Consider the following 19,448-nt stretch of genomic DNA (forward strand, 5'->3'; position numbering starts at 1 on the left):
AGGAAAAACTGGTCTCCTGAACTTCAAAAAGAAAAAAAAAATCATATTGGAGAGGTTCAATCCTAAAAACTGGAACAAAACAAGAAATCCAGAAAGATAGATTTCCAAAATAACAAACCTGTATAACACGGTCTTCACTTGTAATTTCAATTGCATCTTCACTGTTTTCTAATGCAGTGAATACAGAGTTACAAGCCCTTTATGAGTAAACAAAAAAAGGAATGATTAATGTAAATACTACAAAATCTAATAAAATCTTGGGTTATTACATTAACTTATTTAAATGTATTTTTCGTCTGATTTATAAGGAAGGGAGAAAATATTTTAAAACATAAAGAAGAAATAAACATCCCCCTGCAAGCCGCTCCATTGGGATCATCACTATGTACACACTGTGGTATCTTTCCTTCCAGTGTGAAGGAAAGACACATTGGGCCAGTGGGCCAGGGTGGCCACACGCCAGGGTCAAATCCAGCTCTTCAGCAGCTGTGGGACCCTGGGCAAGTGACTGAACCCCATCAAGCCTCCCCTCTCACCACCTTAGAGTCCTCATGAAGACTAAAGAGAATAGAGTCAAGAATACTGCACAGAGTCTGGCAAAGAGAAGGCAGTCAATCATTTGTACCTATTATTTTAAACAAATTATTTTCACAAAATTGAGGGCATCTGGAATGACTAGCTTTGCTTCCTGCTTTCTTCACTTAGCCATCTTCTGTGAGCATTTTCTCACATCCCTCGTGTTTGAAAGCATTTTTAAAATTATACAAGTAACAATGTTTATTGAAAAAAATTAGAAAATAAACATTAACAAAAATAAATGGAACACTATACCACACCCACTTGAATAATAAAAAAGACAGTCGACAACATGGATTAGTGAGGAACCCTCCTACAGTGCTGGTGGAAATGTAAAAAAGTGCAGCCCCGTTTTGGAAAACAGCCCCATTATGTCCACACAAAAACTTACATACAAATGTTCATAGCAGCATTACTCAGAAAGTCAAAAAGTGGAAAAAACCCAAATGTCCATCAATTGATGAATGGATAAACAAAATGTGTTATATCCATACAATGGAATATCACGCAGACATAAAAGGATATGAAGTCTTGATATATGCCATAACATGAATGAACCTTGAAAACCGTAAGCCACTCACAAGGATCACACAGTGTATGAAATGTCCAGAATAGCAAATCTGCAGAGATAGAAAGTAGATTAGGCCAGGGGCGGTGGCTCATGTCTGTAAATCCCAACACTTTGGGAGGCTGACGCGGGTGGATCACCTGAGGTCAGCAGTTCAAGACCAGCCTGGCCAACATGGTGAAACCCCCGTGTCTACTAAAAATACAAAAAAAAGATTAGCAGGGCGTGGTGGCAGGCACCTGTAATCCCAGCTACTTCGGGAAGCTGAGGCAGGAGAATTGCTTGACCCCAGGAGGCAGAGGTTGCAGTGAGCCAAGATTGCACCATTGCACTCCAGCCTGGGCTGGGGATAATAAAAATGTTCTAAAATTGTGGTGACTGAAGCACAACTCTATGAATACACTAAAATCCTTTGAATATACCTCAATAAAGCTGTTTAAAAATAATAAGATCAAATAACCTGAAATCCCAATACCCAGACATCTCAACATTCTATTTTTTTTTTTTTTTTTTGAGGCGGAGTCTCGCTCTGTCGCCCGGACTGGAGTGCAGTGGCCAGATTTCAGCTCACTGCAAGCTCCGCCTCCCGGGTTTCCGCCATTCTCCTGCCTCAGCCTCCCGAGTAGCTGGGACTACAGGCGCCCGCCACCTCGCCCGGCTAGTTTTTGTATTTTTAGTAGAGACGGGGTTTCACCGTGTTAGCCAGGATGGTCTCGATCTCCTGACCTCGTGATCCGCCCGTCTCGGCCTCCCAAAGTGCTGGGATTACAGGCTTGAGCCACCGCGCCCGGCCAACATTCTATTTTATAGAAAAAAATCCAATTATTTTCAATAAGCATTGAAAAATGTTCTAGGCATTAACTTGTACAAATGCATATGTAATATGTATACAAAAACAAGATCATACTCTACAGTTTTATAAACTGCTTTTCTCACTGGCACACTACACATTAATCTTTCCATATCAATAACTGTAATTCTTTATGACTTTAAATAACTATACAATATTCTAAGATTATATTATGATTTATTCAATAAATCCCCTGTGACTAGACATTTAGGTTGCTTCCAGGTTTTTTCCTTGTATAAGGAATCTCCCAAAGAATGATTTTAAGATTATCTGGCCTTAGAAGATAAAAAAAAGAAAACAACTGCCTGCTTATAAAGTGCAGAGATACTACTAAGTAAACTCTAAAACTAACAATGCTGGCCAGGCATGGTGGCTCACGCCTGTAATGCCAGCACTTTGGGTGGCAGAAGTAGGCAGACCACTTGAGTCCAGGAATTCAAGACCAGCTGGGCAACATGGCAAAACCCTGTCTCTACAAAAAATAAAAAATTAGCTGGGCTGGTGGTGCACATCTGTAGTCCTAGCTACTTGAGAAGCTGAGGTGGGAGGACTGCTTGAGCCCAAGAGGTCAAGGCTGCAGTGAGCAGTGATCATACAACTATACTCCAGGCCGGGCAACAGAATTAGACCCTGACTCCAAATAAGTAAATAAATAAAACAATGCCTTTACATTATTCCTGGTATTACTAAACTGTCTCACTAAAGACAATAGCTTAGCCAATAAAAATCAGCTCATTTTTAGCATGTAAAAAAAAAACCAGGAGATAATACGTAAATTACAGCTCAATAAAATTATTTTTTTAAAAAAGCAAAAAACACGCTGGGTGTGGTAGCTCATGCCTGTAATCCCAGCACTTTGGGAAGTTGAGGAGGGTGGATTGCTTGAGTTCAGAGTTTGAGACCAGCCTGACCAACATGGTGAAACCCCACATGTACTAAAAAAACACAACAACAACAAAAAAATCAGCCAGGCCTGGTGGCACGTACCACTGTAATCCCAGCTACTTGGGAGGCTAAGGCAGGAGAATCACTTGAACCTGGGAGGTGAAGGTTGCAGTGAGCAGAGATCACGCCACTGCACTCCAGCCTGGGCAACAGAGTGAGACTCTGTTAAGCTCTGACTCAAAAAATCAAAAAATAAAATAAGCAAAAAACAGTAAGAAGTAAGTTCTCACCTCCAATATAACAAGCTTGGAGGAAATGGATCTGTGAGAAGTCCTACCGGGTATTATCATACTTGTTTAGATTGGGTAAATAAAAAATGTTAAATCATTTGCAAGTCTTTATTAGTGAGGTTGAACATCTTTCCACATTTATTGGCCATTAATATTTCTTGTGAACTGCTTGAGAACATGTCTTTTAATATTTTTCTAATTTTCAATTGATCATTTTAAAATTGATTAATCAAAGCTCTTCATGTATTAGGACATTAACCTAATGTCTGTCCTATATGTTACAAACACATTTTTCCCAGTTTGTAATTTGTCTAAATTTTAAACATTATTTAAGGTTTATTTTAACTGTAGATACGCTTAACATTTTTACATTGTCTAATCTGATTATCTTCCTTTATAAAATGTGGCTTTTATAGATGTTAGTTTATAATGACTTTGTCATCCAATTACATATGTCCACTTTTATTTTTTAGTACTTATGTAGCCCTACCTTTTCACATTTAGGTTTTTAATTCATTGGAGTTCATTTTGGGGGTAGGACGTGAGACTGGAACATAGCTTAATTTTCTTTCCAACTAATTAACCAACTATCACAATTCTAGTCACTGAAAAGTCCACCCTTTCCCGTGTTAATTTAAAATGCCATGTAGTCATATACTAAATTCTCTTTTTTTTTTCCCCCTTTTTGAGACCGAGTTTTGCTCTTGTTGCCCAGACTGGAGTGCAGTGGCTCAATCTTGGCTCACTGCAACCTCCGCCTCCTAGGTTCAAGTGATTCTCCTGCCTCAGCCTCCCGAGTAGCTGGGATTACAGGCATGCACCACCAAGCCCAGCTCATTTTTTGTATTTTTTTAGTAGAGACAGGGCTTCATCATGTTGGCCAGGCTGGTCTCGAACTCCTGACCTCCAGAGATCCACCCGCCTCAGCCTCACAAAGTGCAGGGAGCCACCGTGCCTGGCCAATCATATACTAAATTCTTAAATATATCCAAGTCTGTTTTTGTTTTTGTTTTTGTTTTGAGATGGAGTCTTACTCTTGTCACCCAGGCTGGAGTGCAATGGCACCATCTCAGCTCACTGCAACCTCTGCCTCCCAGGTGCAAGCGATTCTTCTGCCTCAGTCTCCTGAGTAGCTGGGATTACAGGTACCCACCACCACACCCGGCTAATTTTAGTATTTTTAGTAGAGACAGGGTTTCACCATGTTGGCCAGACTGGTCTTGAACTCCTGACCTCGTGATCTGCCCGCCTCAGCCCTCCAAAGTGGTGGGATTACAGGCGTGAGCCACCACACCAGGCCTGTTTCTGGTTTTTATATTCTAGTTTACCAATCTAGCAGTGACACCCTTACTTGTTACAGCATTTTAGTGCATTTTAGTATCTGACAGAACAAGACTCTATTTCTCCCAATTCTCTAGTCTCACATTTCCTTCCCCTTTATATTTTTATATCTCCCTGTATAATGGACATCATAATTTGGCTGCCAGCGGGAGCACAGAGAACAAAGCAGGGCATGATGGGAGATGAGGACAGAGAGGTAAGCAGTGTACAGACCATGGAGACCCTTGTAGGCTACATTTTGGAGTCTGGACTTCATCTTGAAGGCAGTGGGTGCCTATCTGGGGTGTTACAGAACAGAACACAAATGGAATTATGTGTTACGTCTGTGTGGAGAATGAAGAAGGAATCAAGACTAGATATAGGGAGACTAATTGGTGCTTTCAATAATCCGGGTAAAAAGAGAGGGACCTAGACTAAGAGTAAGAGTAGAGATGAAGATTAAGTGGACAGATGCCAAAAATTAGTAAGATCAATTAGACTTGGTGAGTGACTGGATTTAGGGATCTATGTAGAAGAGACAGGGGTTTTTAGCTTAGGACCACAAGGTAGATGACAGCTAAGGTATACAGGAGGAAAAGGTTTGAGGTTACAGTCAGATTTAGAGATGGGAGAAAGAATGAATGCAGTTTCGAAAACGTGGATTTCAGTCTAAAGGACTATTTTTACCATTTGCTGCTTACAAGACCTTGGGTGTGAGTCAGTTAACTTCCTTGGGTCTCAGTTTCTGATTCTTGATTGGATAACATAAGCTCCAACTTCACCTACTGCTCCAAAATTTTGCTCTCCTCTGAGAGAGGGTAGTAGCCTAATCCACTGTGGGAGTGCTGCAGCCAGGCTAACATGACCCAGGAGTGGGAAAAAAGCAGGCCCAAGGGCAACCATCTACCTTACGTTTCCTTGCAAAATCTAGCAGCATAAAAAATCTCTTTTGTATACCACACCAGCCTTCAAACACCTCTGCTCAGCAGCACTTCTTTGCTAACTCACACTCTGCCCACTAATCATTCATTTCGTTTTGTCTATAAAGTACCTATCTTCCTTACACGTGGAACCCTGTACTGGTCCTTATTAATCTTGGTACTCCCATTCTGATCCCCTTTGACTGTCTTGGGCACATACAAATGAAATGATCCAGTTCTCTCTTTGATCTCTAGTAAAGGAAATGTTAAAGAATAGTTGAACATCCAAGGAAGAAACCTAAAATGATAGGAAGCTGCTGACTTTATTTTTCTTTTGTCAAGCTGATAAAATTATATTAATTTTTCTGCTTTTCTTACTCTACAAAGAATGAGGCCTCTACTCATTTCACTTAAAAACTATTTTTTTAAAACCCTGTTTATTAAGAGCAGATAAAATGCCTATTGTAGAGAAGAAAAAAATGTCACCTACCAGAGATAACTAATGTTAATAGATTGGGGGTATGTGTATTAAAACCATTTTTTTCTCTAGAAAACAAAATAGATAATCCAGCATATGCAGTTTATATTCTGCTTTTTAAACTTACTATTATTTGGGGGCTCCATCTTTAAATATGAGTCTCTAATTACTAAAATGACCATTTATTAGACATCCAGGCAGACTCCAAAAAGTCTGTATGAGGGGAGCTGCCACTCCATTCTCTCCAATCCCGTATTTGCAAGAGACCATTTATGGCTCAAAAGTAATCCCCACAATCAAAGTTCTCACTTGCCATGCTGCCCTGTGTGGCCTGGAGGGTTTTCCCGAAGTGGTAGAATTACCTGAGTTTCAGTTGTGATCGCACCTCTCCAAACTCCAGCTGGAGTAGTTCATTGTAGCAGGCCATGATGTTGGGGTTTTCCACATACCTCTACAAACAGAAAGAGGAATTTTGTGGATAAACAAAGGTGCTTCTTTATGTGTGCCAATAAAAATAACTCTTTTAACAAACTTCTCAACTTGGCAACTGAAATCTAAAAAATACTTTATCATTAGTAAGAGAGAAAATTTATGAGCACCAAATTAGCTTTTAAAAAAATAGGGTGTAAGAATGCTTTTCCTTCTATCATTTAGCAGCCTTGCATTTAAAAAGAAAAGAAAAGAATGCTTTTCTTTCAGCGCCTTCCGTTAAGAGCATTTTGGTTGTTTTCATGTCACTGATAAAGCACAGGCTAGAACATGTAGAGGAGGAAATTTATTAACTAAACTCCTACTTATATTACGCTTTCAGAGTATATTCAAGAACAGTATTTGGTCCTTTTTAAAGTCATGTAAGCTTACAATAAGCAAAAATACACATGCATTTCTATTTGCACCTGTATTTCACAGGGGAAACCCGGACATGGGCAACATTTTCCTGAACTAACCTCCAACAGCGGCTCAGTGAAGCCGGAAGATGATTATCTTCCATAGCAGAGGCACTGGCAGAAGTCATGGATGGATTTGCCCAGTGTCTCTTAGAGCTGTGGACATTAAGTATTTTGTATAACCTTTACATAGTGGAAATATCTCACAGCAAAGTGAATTACATAGTTCTGAGAAGATGGACCCATTCCACCATCAAATTAAATACTCCATGAAGACATCTTAGCAGCCACTGTGTTCTGCCACATAGTTCTATTCAGACGTAAAAATATTTGTGAGCATTACTCCCCTGTTTCTAAAGTGCTCTTTGTTTTTTACCTGCACAATAAGTGGACAATACTCTACCCGGCTGAGGAGGAAGCTGATGCCTAAGAGGCAGAGCCTCTGCAGATCACTATCCATAAGCCCCAGCCAGACCAATTGCGACAGGGGTCCCCTTGAAGAGTTCCTTCTACTACCATGGTGAACGCAAACGTCCCGTTTGAACTGTGATCAGGGTCTTGTCTGGGTGTCAAGCAATCCAAAAATCTAGCCCTTGGTTCATGCCTTAAAAGCTGTATGATTGTATATGAGGCATCTAACACTCCTGAGCTTACTTCCTCAACTGTAAAGCAAGAAAAATAATACTGTTCCCATCCAGTGAAGGTCACCGTGAGAATAAAAAGAGATAATGGGAGAAAGCATTTTAAGTACAAACTGCTGCATAAATGCAAAGAACAGCTACTGTCACCCCCACAGGGGAAGGCAAGACCTGTTGGCCAGGAGCATGATAAACCCTATACCTATAGGCCAAAACAGAGCCCCTTTCTCACCCAGAGGTCTGACAGAGATGACATGCCTGCCAGCTCCCATCAACTGAGAGGGGAGGAGTATGCTAGACCTGCTGTCCACATCTCCATCAGCCAAGACCCCACGGGAACACCCAAAAGCACTGGACAAGAACCCACTTCTGACTGGGCAGGGACAGGGAAAAGAGATTTCTTGACATAGTGCTTGTGCCACTCCAGGAGACAAGGAATGGTAGTCTTGAGACAGACAGGGGTCCTCAGTTCTTCTGCAGGTAAGATCTTGGGATGTGGGGGCTCTGAAGGGAATGTGTATTTATCCAATTCCACAAATGGATTCCCATGCATGCAATCAGACTTTTTACTGAGTCTGAATGTTATGCATACACCAAACTTTTTTATCCCAAAGGCAGAAAACCAAGGTAAAAAAAACTAGCACGTGACCAAATGTACAGCATCTTGCTCCTACTGTTTTCCCCCTCCCTCAAAACTTCTGTTTTGCCATACGTGTCTAAACGTTGTTCTCTTTATCTAAACATCTCATCTTTCCTGCCCCTTGCCAACTTTTGTTTCTGTCCCAAGGATCCCACAGGGCGTGAAGGGTGAAGAACGAGGTCCACGGATCCTCAGAAAGCAAGCTTATTCCCTCTGCTTAAACAGCAGTTAGCCTCCTCTCCCTTAACCTCCTCCCATGAAAGGGGCTGGGACTATAAATCCTACAGTCTTCCAAGCTAACTTAACGTCACTTTCTCCAAAGCATATCATACCCATGGCTAGGACCTGAGCCCATCTTTGCTAGGCCTCTCCCAGTGGTTCTCAGCTCTCAGCTGCATATTAGAACTACCTGCAATTTGAAAAAACAGCAGCATGCAGGCCCCTTCCCAGACCAACTGAAACAGACTCCCATGGGATGTTATTCAGGGGATTCTAAGGCACGCCCAGCAGTGAAGTCTACTGACTCAATGGCCAAATCCAATTGAGAAGGCTAGCAGGTCCTCCATCTACTTTTCAATCCTGAATCATGGCTAATCCACAAAATAGCTCATGCCCCTTCCTACCTGCCATCCCCTATACCAGAGATATCATTATGGTGTCAGCTTTCAGATTCAAGCCTTGGCACCACTGCCTATAGCTGTGACTGGGAGAATCCCCTTCCTCTAGGTCTAATTGTTCTTCTCAGTAACGTGAGCATCCTTTTGTTACACAAAAGTAAGACTCTGGATGAGATTAGTTACCACTTGTGGTCTCTGAGGACTGGTCGCCCATATGAATTCCTCATCTACAAAATGGTGAGCCTACCACTACCCTCCACATTTCCTAAGTCAGGTGCTTCTAAAGTGACTACTGCTAAGCTTTTGGGCTTTTTGCATAGACATGTCCTCACAGGGGTGTGCACCTAAAAGTGATTCCATCAAAGTCTTCAGAGGATTCCTTGATTAAGTTGCACAGGCTTGAGTGTACCAAGAGTGTGTGTGTCAGTTACTTTTCAAGTTAGCTCCATGATAACACTGTAATACTAAGAAATAGTATTACTAGGAAGTAATACTAATAGTAATACTAAGAAGGACCACGATTTACTTGACCTTCTACCAGGATGCTCTTTCTGGTCCACAGAACTGTGCTGACAGACTTCTCGGGCAGAATTTCAAACATGGCAGTCACCAAACAAAAACTTCCAACAGTGCATCTATGTACTTTCAAAGAGACCTCAAACAAATACAAGGCTTAATGACCTCGTGTGGCTGTAGGTAAGCAAATAACCCAAGGCAGAGGGAAAAATATATCTCCTAAGTTTCACTAGAAAGTGGAAGCTTCTAAGAGTCCTTTTCTTGGCCAGGCGCGGTGGCTCACGCCTGTAATCCCAGCACTTTGGGAGGCCGAGGCGGGCGGATCACAAGGTCAGGAGATCGAGACCATGGTGAAACCCCGTCTCTACTAAAAATACAAAAAAAAATTAGCCGGGCGCGGTTGCGGGCGCCTGTAGTCCCAGCTACTCAGGAGGCTGAGGCAGGAGAATGGCGTGAACCCGGGAGGCGGAGCTTGCAGTGAGCCGAGATCCGGCCACAGCACTCCAGCCGGCAGAGCGAGACTCCGCCTCAAAAAAAAAAAAAAAAAAAAAAAAAAAGAGTCCTTTTCTGAATTATTTTCCTCAGACAGAACTCTTGGGGAAATATATCTCTGAATTTTATGTATATCCCCAAAAGAAAGGTTAAGCAATAACTTGACTGGATATATAAGGCTGTAGTCTCTTTCTCCCTGTATCCTCTCATCAAACTAGACATTATTATTGTTCCATATAGTAAATATATATTTACCCTATACAGATCATTTTCTTTACTCATCTCTTGCATTTCAGACCTTCCACCTGGAATTCACATTCCTTCTGGTTGATGTTTATCCTTTAGAACTTCCTTGTGAGGATCTGCTAGTTACAAATTCTCTCAATGTCCACATTTCTGAAAGTCTTTATTTCACCTTCATTTTTGAAAGATATGCATGCTAGGTATAAAATTCTAGAAAGTTCTTTTTTTTTTTCTTTTTCTTTTTTTTTTTTTTTTGAGACAGAGTCTTGCTCTGTTGCGAGGCTGGAGTGCAGTGGTGCCATCTCGGCTCACTGCAACCTCCAACTGCCTGGTTCAGGCGATTCTCCTGCCTCAGCCTCCCAAATAGCTGGGATTACCACCATGCCCAGCTAATTTTAGTATTTTTAGTAGAGACGGGGTTTCACCATGTTGGCCAGGATGGTCTTAATCTCCTGACCTCGTGATCCACTCACCTCGGCCTCCCAAGGAAGTTATTTTCTTTTACTGCATTGAAACACGTTATTCTACTGTCTTCTTTTTTCCACTTGTTGCTGCTGAGAAGCTAGTTGTTAGTGTGTCATTCTTTTGAAGGTAATCTTTTTTCCTCTAGCTTTTTTAATTTTATTTTTTTAAAATTTTTTTAATTTAATTTTTATTTTTTTGCAGTTTCAGTAGGATGTGTCCTCTTTTAAAATTTACTCTACTTTGGATATGTCAGAATTCATGAATCTATGAATTAGTTTTTCATCAGTTCTGGAAATATTTCAGCTAGTAACTCTTCAAATATTTCCTCTGCTCCATCCTTCCTCTTCTCCTGGAACTCCAGTTACATATACACACAAAACTTCACACACTATCCTCCACATTTCTTCACCTAACTTACTTCCTGTCATTGTATTTCTGTGCTACATGTGACCTACTAAGTTTTAAATTTTTCAATTATTGTGTTTTAATTTCTTACAATTCAGTTTTGTTCTTCATAAAATTTCCCATGATACTTTTAATAGTTTCCTATTCCTTGCAGATATTTCCTGGCTTATCTTTCATTTCTTTACCTATAGTAAGCATACTTGCTTTATAATCCATGTCTCATAACTAGTCTCTGAGGGATGTGAGGGTCTGTTACTAGGCTTTTTTCCCTGATAGTTTTTCTTTGGGATGCCCTGTCACCTGGTGGATTGACTCTAGCTTTGACTTACTGCTGCCTGCTGCCCTTGAGCAATTATTTATGGAGATCCTCTGCAGGCAAAGATGAAGCTGTCTTCCTCTGGGGAGGATTTGTATTGGCTTCTGTCAGGCACTTAGGAGTCCTACTCATCCAGAAAACTTGAAACTAAATTCACAGCTTGAGAGTTCTTGACTATCTTACTTATACAAACCTGGGCTACAAATCTGCCCAAGGGTCAGCCTTACTTCAGTTCTCTCTGTATGATTCCTAAGGCCTCATTTGCAGCCAGCTGGCCAAAGCCCCAAGTAACCTTTTGGCTTAGAGAAACCAACACATTGAAGCTAGGAGTGGAGAGAAAGAGAGCTGTGTTTGGGTTGCCTTATTTCCAGAATCCTTGAACTGGCTTAAAAATTTGCATGTATGCATATCAGCATCATAACAATATATCCTATGGTATAATGTTTAGTGAATATGCCATTAAAGGAGGTTTTATTATGTTTAGATGACTTTAGCAGGCATAATTTTGAGAGACTAAGAACATGAACTGTTATAGATTAGATTAGCAGATTATAAAGTTAAACGAAGTTACACCAAACTGTAAAACAAGGACAGTAATTTTTTTTTTTTTTTTAAGTACGATTGAGGCAGGTTCTCCTTATGTTGCCCAGGCTGGTCTCAAATGCCTGGGCCCAAGGGATCCTCCTACCTCGACCTCCCAAAGTGCTGGGATTACAGGTATGAGCCACCATGCCCGGCCAGACAATAATTTCTTTTTCTTCAAATTAATTCAAAGCTTTTGCTGGGTACTGAACTGAGATAAAATAATTTCTCAAATTGAATTATACTTGTATAACAAATAAGTGAGTACATACCCTTGTAAATCCAGCAGCAATGAAAGGCATTACGGACAACTCTTCTCTATCCACCCTTCAAAATAACACAGTAAAGAACATAGACATAGTTTTTATCAATTACATCTCACCTCTTTTACTCTACTAATTTAAATACTTCGTTATGTAATGAGTACTTTTAGATGAGTCAGATTAATATACAAATTTAAAGGATAAAGTTGAAAACTGTCTGCTGTTTCAGTTTCACATTTGGCTTTTTGGAATTACATATTATAATACTTGAAATACAGAAACTACATTAATAGCAGGAATACACGAGTGTCCAAATATCTTTTTAATATATAAAATTTTTAATTTAAACGAAGTTAAATTTACTCCTATTTTCTTCTACTTCCAGGTTTTTTTTTTTAATTCCTTTTTCCCCTACAGCTCAGGAAAAAAGTTTAAAGGACACAGAAACGTTTCTTCTATGTGTAAAAACATATAAGCTAAATAACATTAATTTGAATACTTGCCCTTCTCCTAATATATTTCTCTTCTTTCCTTACCTCCAATTTAAAAACAAAACCTAAGATTCCCCCATTTATGTGTAATTCAAATCCTCAGAGATATCTGGAGTTAGAAGGCCCTAGGAAGATACCCCTAGAAAACATTCATACTTTTAGGAATGGAATTCTCTCACAGTTTGCCTGTTTCTAAAGTGAAAGGCAGTTTAAAAATCACAAAAATCTAGCATGAGAGCAGAAAGTCCTTCCAGGAAATTAACCAAAGAAGCAAAATAAAGTAAGAAAGAATAAAGAAGAAAAGGCCATACCACAAAGGGGCATGCCCGACACAGCACACAAGCTGTTATTTGGCCATCTGTTAAGAATAAGTATTACACTAACACCTCGATTTCAACATTAAAAAAATAAAAGTTTACCTGCGTACTACACCAACAATAACTGTGTTTTCTGAGAGTTTTGATGATCTGATAGACCTTAAAAAAAACACAAAACTTTAAAATAAACATAAAAATAATCCTTAAAAACCAAATATACTTAAACAATTACAACAATTAAAGTTGGAAGAGGGGTAAGAAGGGAGAGTAAATGATCCCCTCACTCTCTGAATTCACTCACCTTCTTGACTACTTGATCTTTCTCTCTTTTGGGGGCAAATTCCCATTCAGTGGACTGTGTTAACTGTAACAATTATGGAGTATGAATTAACAGTTAACTAAGATGATATGCATTCACTTGTTCTGATCTTTATTAACCTGCACTGTGTCAGGCAGAGTATTTTCCCTACTTTGTGCTTACATGAAAGAAGCCGTTGGTCTCTTCTTCCAAAGGAAAATGCAAGTTTATGTCTATTACCACAGGTGATGGCTATGTTTACAATGGGGATAAAGGAGCCCAAGGGCTGGCTCCACTGCATTCTAAGGAGCACAAAGGATGAAGAGTTCCTAGGTAAAATGGAGGCTAAATTAATAACCAAAAATAATCCAAAACTAGGAAATGCAAGATACTGTAATCGGTCAGAAAGAAGAGCATCAACACCTCATGAGAGGGTTAAGAACAGAGGACTGGTCTAGAAAAGTACAAGAGACTTCCCATACAGAGTGAATTCAACCCTTCTGCAGAAGCAGCTTTAGAGGCCACGGGGAATGAAAATACAGCCAAAATATCAGAGCAGAAATAAATGTGACATAGAATCGGAGAAAGAAAAGAAGTGCTCCACTGGAGAATATGCAACAGCTTTGAACTCATCCTACACTGGGAGAAGAAAGCAGGACTCTAGAGAAGAACAGCTCCACTGGAGAAGGAAGGAACTCACCCCAGACCCAGAGGAAGAAAACTCATGTTGGAGACGGACTCTAAAATGAGGAGAATGTAGAGGAACATAACCAGACTGCACTAGTCAAGTCAAAGGTGAGCTGGCCTCCTGGAGAATGTGTCTAGGATGGCACAGAAATCAGTCAAGACTGACTGCATTTGCTTCAAGCTGTTAGTTCAAGGATTAGAACCACTTCTGAATCACAGAATCGAGAAAATAATTTGAGCGACTAGTTCTCAATTCTCCCAAAGATGGTACATAACATAACCATTCCAGATGCGTAAGAGATCCATCATGCACGATGGATGCCCCCGTCTTTTTTTGAGACAGGTTCTCATTTGTCACCAGGTTGGAGTACAGTGGTGCAATCACAGCTTACTGCAGTCTTGACCTCCTGGGCTCCAGCTATGAGTAGCTGGGACCTCTGGCACATGCCACTGGCTAATTTTTTTATTTCTTGTAGAGACGAGGTCTCACTACATTGCCCAGACTGGTCTCGAACTCCTGCATTCAAGCAGTCCTCCTGCCTTGACCTCCCAAAGTGCTGCAATTACAGGCGTCAGCCAGCACACTCAGCCAGATGCCCCAGTCTTAACAAACTTTTCCTGTAAAGGGTCAGGGAGTAAATATTTTAGGCTTTGCAGGCCATATGGACTCTGTCACAACTACTCAACTCTACCATTGTAGCACAAAGGCAGCCATACATAATACACAAATGAATGGGCATGACTGTGTTCTCCTTTGCCCATTCTTGCCTGTGGGCATTCAGGCTTCATTTTCTTACGGAATCCAGGTTGAGAAAGGTTGAATCTAACAACAGATGCAGAATAGGCCAGGGGTAGGGAAGTTGCTCAGGAATGGAAAAGCAGCTCTACGGACCAGCCAGTATCTCTCATGCTCACCTCTTCCCCACCCCCTCAACATCTCTGCTTTTCCGTGTTCACTCTGTACTCCTCTAGTGTCCACCTACATATCCTCTCCAGAGGGAGCAAACCAAAGGGTGCTGCATGGCTCTGCTGGAAGATCCCTTGTAGACACGCCACTTCAGGGCTTACTGGCCAGGTGTCAATCTCCAGTTCAACCCTGGGCCCCCTGACTGGGGAGAGCAGGCAGGCTCAGCTTCCTAGGGAAGAGCTATGGGAAAGGCTGCTTGGGCCTGGAGGGGTGGTCACTGGCACAACAGACACTCACAGACACAGCTAGTGCATTCGTCATACCTGATGACTAATATTCATCCTAGCACTGATCTCAAACAGGGAATAAGAGACTCATAAATGGTATTTTCATCACTTCTAGTGACACTGTGTCTGTCCTGTGTTTACATTTCCATATCACGGAGATTTGGAAGGAGAAAGGGGAAATTTAAGTATGTAGCCATTTCAAACCAGCTTTCAGCTTTTTAGAAGAAAAATCAAGATGGGAGTGATATAATGGCAAGTAGGCAAGCATGTAGGTGATCTCAGTAAGGAGCTTTGAATGACTTACTCATACCTGGAGACACAAGAATGAAAAGCACTAGGTTAAGGATAAAGTGGAAGGGAGGACCTTGTTTACCTGGAGATAAGCCCTTAAAAACAGCTCTAAAACGGTATAAAAAGGTAGAGACATACTGGGAACTTTTCTGGTGCATATGAAGGAAGAACGGGCTAGAAAACAGAAATGTCAGGAACCTGGACTGAAAATTAACATCCTTGTCTTGAAATTCATGAAAAGTAGGAAAGAAATTACCTGGCATTATTGAAATGTATACCTGGATGCTTAGGAAGTCAGAATTCAAGAAGGTCACGAAAAAGATAGAGTGTGATCCTATAGCATGAGATTCTGAAAGCAGTGTAAGTACTCTAGGAAGTCCCCACCCACCCCACTTTTTTTATGAGACCAGGTCTTGCTCTGTCAGCCAGGCTCGAGTATATTGGCATGATCATGGCTCACTGCAGCCTCGACCTCCTGGGCTCAAGTGATCCTCTCACCTCGGCCTCTCAAATAGCTGGGACCACAGGCATGTGCCACCATGCTTGGTTAATTTTTTGATGTTTTGTAAAGATAAGGTTTCACCATGTGGCTCAAGCTGGTCTCAAACTCCTGGGCTCAAGCAATCTGCCTGCCTTGGCCTCCAAAAGTGCTGGGATTAGAGGTGTGAGCCATCATGCCTGGCCTCACTGGGAAAGTCTTAAAACCATGCTACTTGGTTTACCATTAGGATTCATTTTGGCCACACAAGATAGAAAACATCAGAGAAGAGTGGTTTAAACACTATCTGTCTCACACATCAAAAATGTGCAGAGGGAGACAGTCCAGGGCTGCCATGGACTCTGCAGGATCAGGAACCTAGCTCCTACCAGTGTTTCTCTACTACTGTCTGTACATGAGGTTTCTTCCTCGTGGTCCAAGACAGATACTGAACACTAGCCATAATGTCCATATTCCAGACAGCAGGAAAAACGGAATGCTCCTTCCCTAAGGATACTTTCCAGAAGATACACATGATGGGTACATTGGCCAGCTGTAAGAAAAACTAGGGAACACAATCTATTTTCTAGGTAGCCATATGCCCAGCTACACATCAGAGATTCTGTTATTAGGAAAAGAATAGAAATGGATACTGGGGGCAACTACTAGACTCAAGCTACTCTAGGCAACTACAAATAATTCTGATAATGGACTCAGCACAACACTGGAAAAAAGGCCACATAATGGAGGCTCACTATAAGAACATAGCCCAGCCTTTTAATGAGTTAAGTTTTACAAAAGCACAACTCCATTACTTGTGCTTTGCTATTTTTCTCTGCCATATGGTATGAGTTTCAGATGAAAAAGAATGGGATTGATAATGGTATAAAGGATCTGCACACCAAGGTGAATCAAGAAATTGTATAAAAGCATCTGGTGCTCTGGGTTCAATCTTGCTTCTTCATTCAACATAGATTTTAATTTTGTTAATGTGTTTTGGGTTTTCAAGCAGTACTTTTTTTTTATTTTCTCTATTTACCTTTATGAGATCTTCCCTTTTATTACAGAGACCTACTCCTGTTGCACACAGAAATACCACTGCACCTCTTCTGAGTCCACTAAGCATATGTCTTCAAAAGGTTCTACAGTGTCGTATAAAAAATAATTTTCTTAGTCTTCAGGGCTGTTTTTCCCCCTTCATTATGTGGTGGCACTTTTCACAGGCCCCCCTTTGCATCCTGTTTACACACCCCTGAATACAATTCGCATCTGTGCAGGCTGAGAGCCTGCTAACAGAGGGTCACAAGAGTTTCCTTAGCACCTCTTCACTGAACACCCTTGGTGTCAGTAGCTGTCCTTCTCTTAGGTCTGGGCTATAGACCACATCAACAAGCACAGTTCAAGTTTGGAGAGTACTGCCAGCAGGCATGCACAGGTCTGCTGCAGAGCGGGCTCCTGGCCTGTTCTCTCTGATTCTCAAACTAAAACTGAGAACTGATGCAATCTGCTATTTGAAACTACAGTATGTGGAGAACTATCCTCAGGTTCCTCATGCCTCTGTCCCTTCTTAAAACACAGTAGAAAAACCATGTCTCTGTCCATATCCCTCTCTTCCTTACTTTGGGTTTCTGAGTAGACGCAGAAAGTAAAGAATCACGGGGCAGCAGGGATGGCAGGGACTAGAGTGCAGGCCACTGCCCAGCTCATACAGCCTTGCTGCTCTGCTGGGGCTCAGCCATCTGTTTCTCTGGTCAGAGCAACCTCCAGCATCCCAGGCTTGGCAGAACACAGTGGGAGTAAAGCAAAGCCCGTTTCCACTGCCTTCCTTTATGGCCACTGGTATTTTAGCTTCAAAGACTGAAGTGTGCAAGGCACAGTTCAGAAACAGGCTTCTTTATTAGTCTCCACAGTACGACAGATACAGTGGAGATCCCTATCCTTTTCTGTTCTCTCAGCTTCTGACCTATCATCTTATCTTTGTGTGTTTTTATTTATTATTGCTATGGTTAATTTTTGTCTCTTTTTCCCTCTTCATGGGTTTTTTGATAGGAAGTTGGGAGGAGACATTGATATCAAGTACCACAGTGGGAATATGAAGCCATACTCTGTTGGGAACTACTGGATGGGCCTCTAGCAGCCTCACAACTGATTGACTTGCCTCATCTCCTCCAGTTTTCTACTCCATTCTCCACTTGGTAGTCAAGTGATTTTCTATCCTGCTCGACACTCTCCTGCGCAGAATATATCAATGTCTCAACTACCTACGGGGTGGAGTCCACAGTCTTTGGCTCAGCACACAAGGCCTTCATCATCTGGTTCACGTCTGCTGTTCCAGCCTCCCCTGACACCCACTCCATATCTGCCTGACCAGCAGCCATCCAGCACTGAGCAGAGATGCCCGGATGTCTTGCCTGTTACTATACATGCTGCTCCCTCTACCTGGAACATTTTCTCCACCTTTCTTCCTTTTAAAACTCCTGCTCATCCTTTAAGATACAACTCAAGTATCCTCTGGAACAGCCCTCTTTGACACAGGCACCCACAACACTGCGTAAACCTCTTCTGTGGGCACTTACAAGCCTATACGGAAATCACTCACTTTCCCTGCTAACTAAAGTATTAGCTCCTCAGAGACAAGAAGCACATCTTACTCATCTATGTAGCTCTAGTACCAAATGCAGTGCCCAGACCTGAGGAGACTTGCAAAGTAGGGTTCCTAAACTGGTAGATTTGGAAATATAATAGACATAGAATATTTGCTGTTAGCAAGGCATCTCATAAGGAGTGTAAGGAGTTCCAAATGCCCCCAACAGAGAGATACAGGTGAATGCTCGTCATTTAGACAGGTCAACAACCGATGAAAAGCTCTTCATAGGCAGTGTTGATTAGGTATCCCAAAAGGGAAGATGAAGGGAAGCACACAATTCTGCAGGGCTAAGGTCTCACGAGCCATGTAAGTCAGCTCAGAGACAAGGCAAGCTGGTTTAGGGGCGGGGAGCCTGGAAAGATTTCTTGAACAGTCCAAAGTGGGCACACATCCTTAAAGGGATGATCTTAAGGGAGATAAGTCAGATAAGGGCCAGAATGAAGACAAAACTGATTAGGAAAATAAATCAGGGTCTGCTCTTGCCTCTAGAAAACTCACCATGATTAGTACAAGGACCCACCACTACCCCAAATCCTCACCCAACAAGATGGAGATGATGTGGTAGAAAACAGCTTGTGAGAAAGACTTGAGATTCTTGGCCAAGGCTGTGATGTGGCCACCAGGAAATAAATGTGATCGGGGATTACATTTGTAAAGGCCTGCGCTCTCTGGCTAGCACAGTGGAGGGGACTGTTCTCGTCACTGGTTCCCCCAAACCTAGTGTGAGCTTTTTGGTTCTGAAGCCATGCTTATGAGGGCTATCAATCAGAAAAGGGTACCCAGGGGAAGCACCCTTGATGTGGTGGGAATATGAAACCAGGACCTGTTAGGAGCCACTGATAGCAGTAAGGGTGTGCTCAGTTCAGAAAAGAAAAGATGTCTGCGGGGGACACAATTCCTGTCCTCTAATGTTGGAAATCCATTGTGGGGAAGAGGAATAATAGATTTGTTCAAGCAATCTTGTGGGCCAACTGTGGACAAAGTTGGGTTCAATAAAAGCAGAGCTTCTAAATCTCAGGGCTTTCACTTAGTGAGCCCCAGGTCCCGAGGAGAGGCTGGATGGAGGGTGCTAGGCACTTCACAGAGGAGAGGCA

General features: G+C 41.7%; 1 protein-coding gene across 5 annotated transcripts in view; it reads right to left on the reverse strand.

Moving 5' to 3' along the window:
* The window catches only part of PDE8A (phosphodiesterase 8A), a 161,106-nt gene that overhangs the window by 47,055 nt on the left and 94,603 nt on the right, over nucleotides 1-19,448 (reverse strand). For all 5 annotated transcript variants that reach the window (XM_033190914.1, XM_033190915.1, XM_033190916.1 and 2 more), the window contains 4 exons: nucleotides 12,862-12,918; nucleotides 11,961-12,015; nucleotides 6,250-6,338; nucleotides 119-197 (listed from right to left, as the gene is read on the reverse strand). In XM_033190914.1, the coding sequence (XP_033046805.1) occupies nucleotides 119-197; nucleotides 6,250-6,338; nucleotides 11,961-12,015; nucleotides 12,862-12,918 (280 nt within the window). The remainder of the gene's footprint in view (nucleotides 1-118; nucleotides 198-6,249; nucleotides 6,339-11,960; nucleotides 12,016-12,861; nucleotides 12,919-19,448) is intronic.

Source organism: Trachypithecus francoisi, unplaced genomic scaffold (genome assembly GCF_009764315.1).
Source record: "Trachypithecus francoisi isolate TF-2019V2 unplaced genomic scaffold, Tfra_2.0 Lachesis_group3, whole genome shotgun sequence".
Taxonomy (NCBI): Eukaryota; Metazoa; Chordata; class Mammalia; order Primates; family Cercopithecidae; genus Trachypithecus; species Trachypithecus francoisi.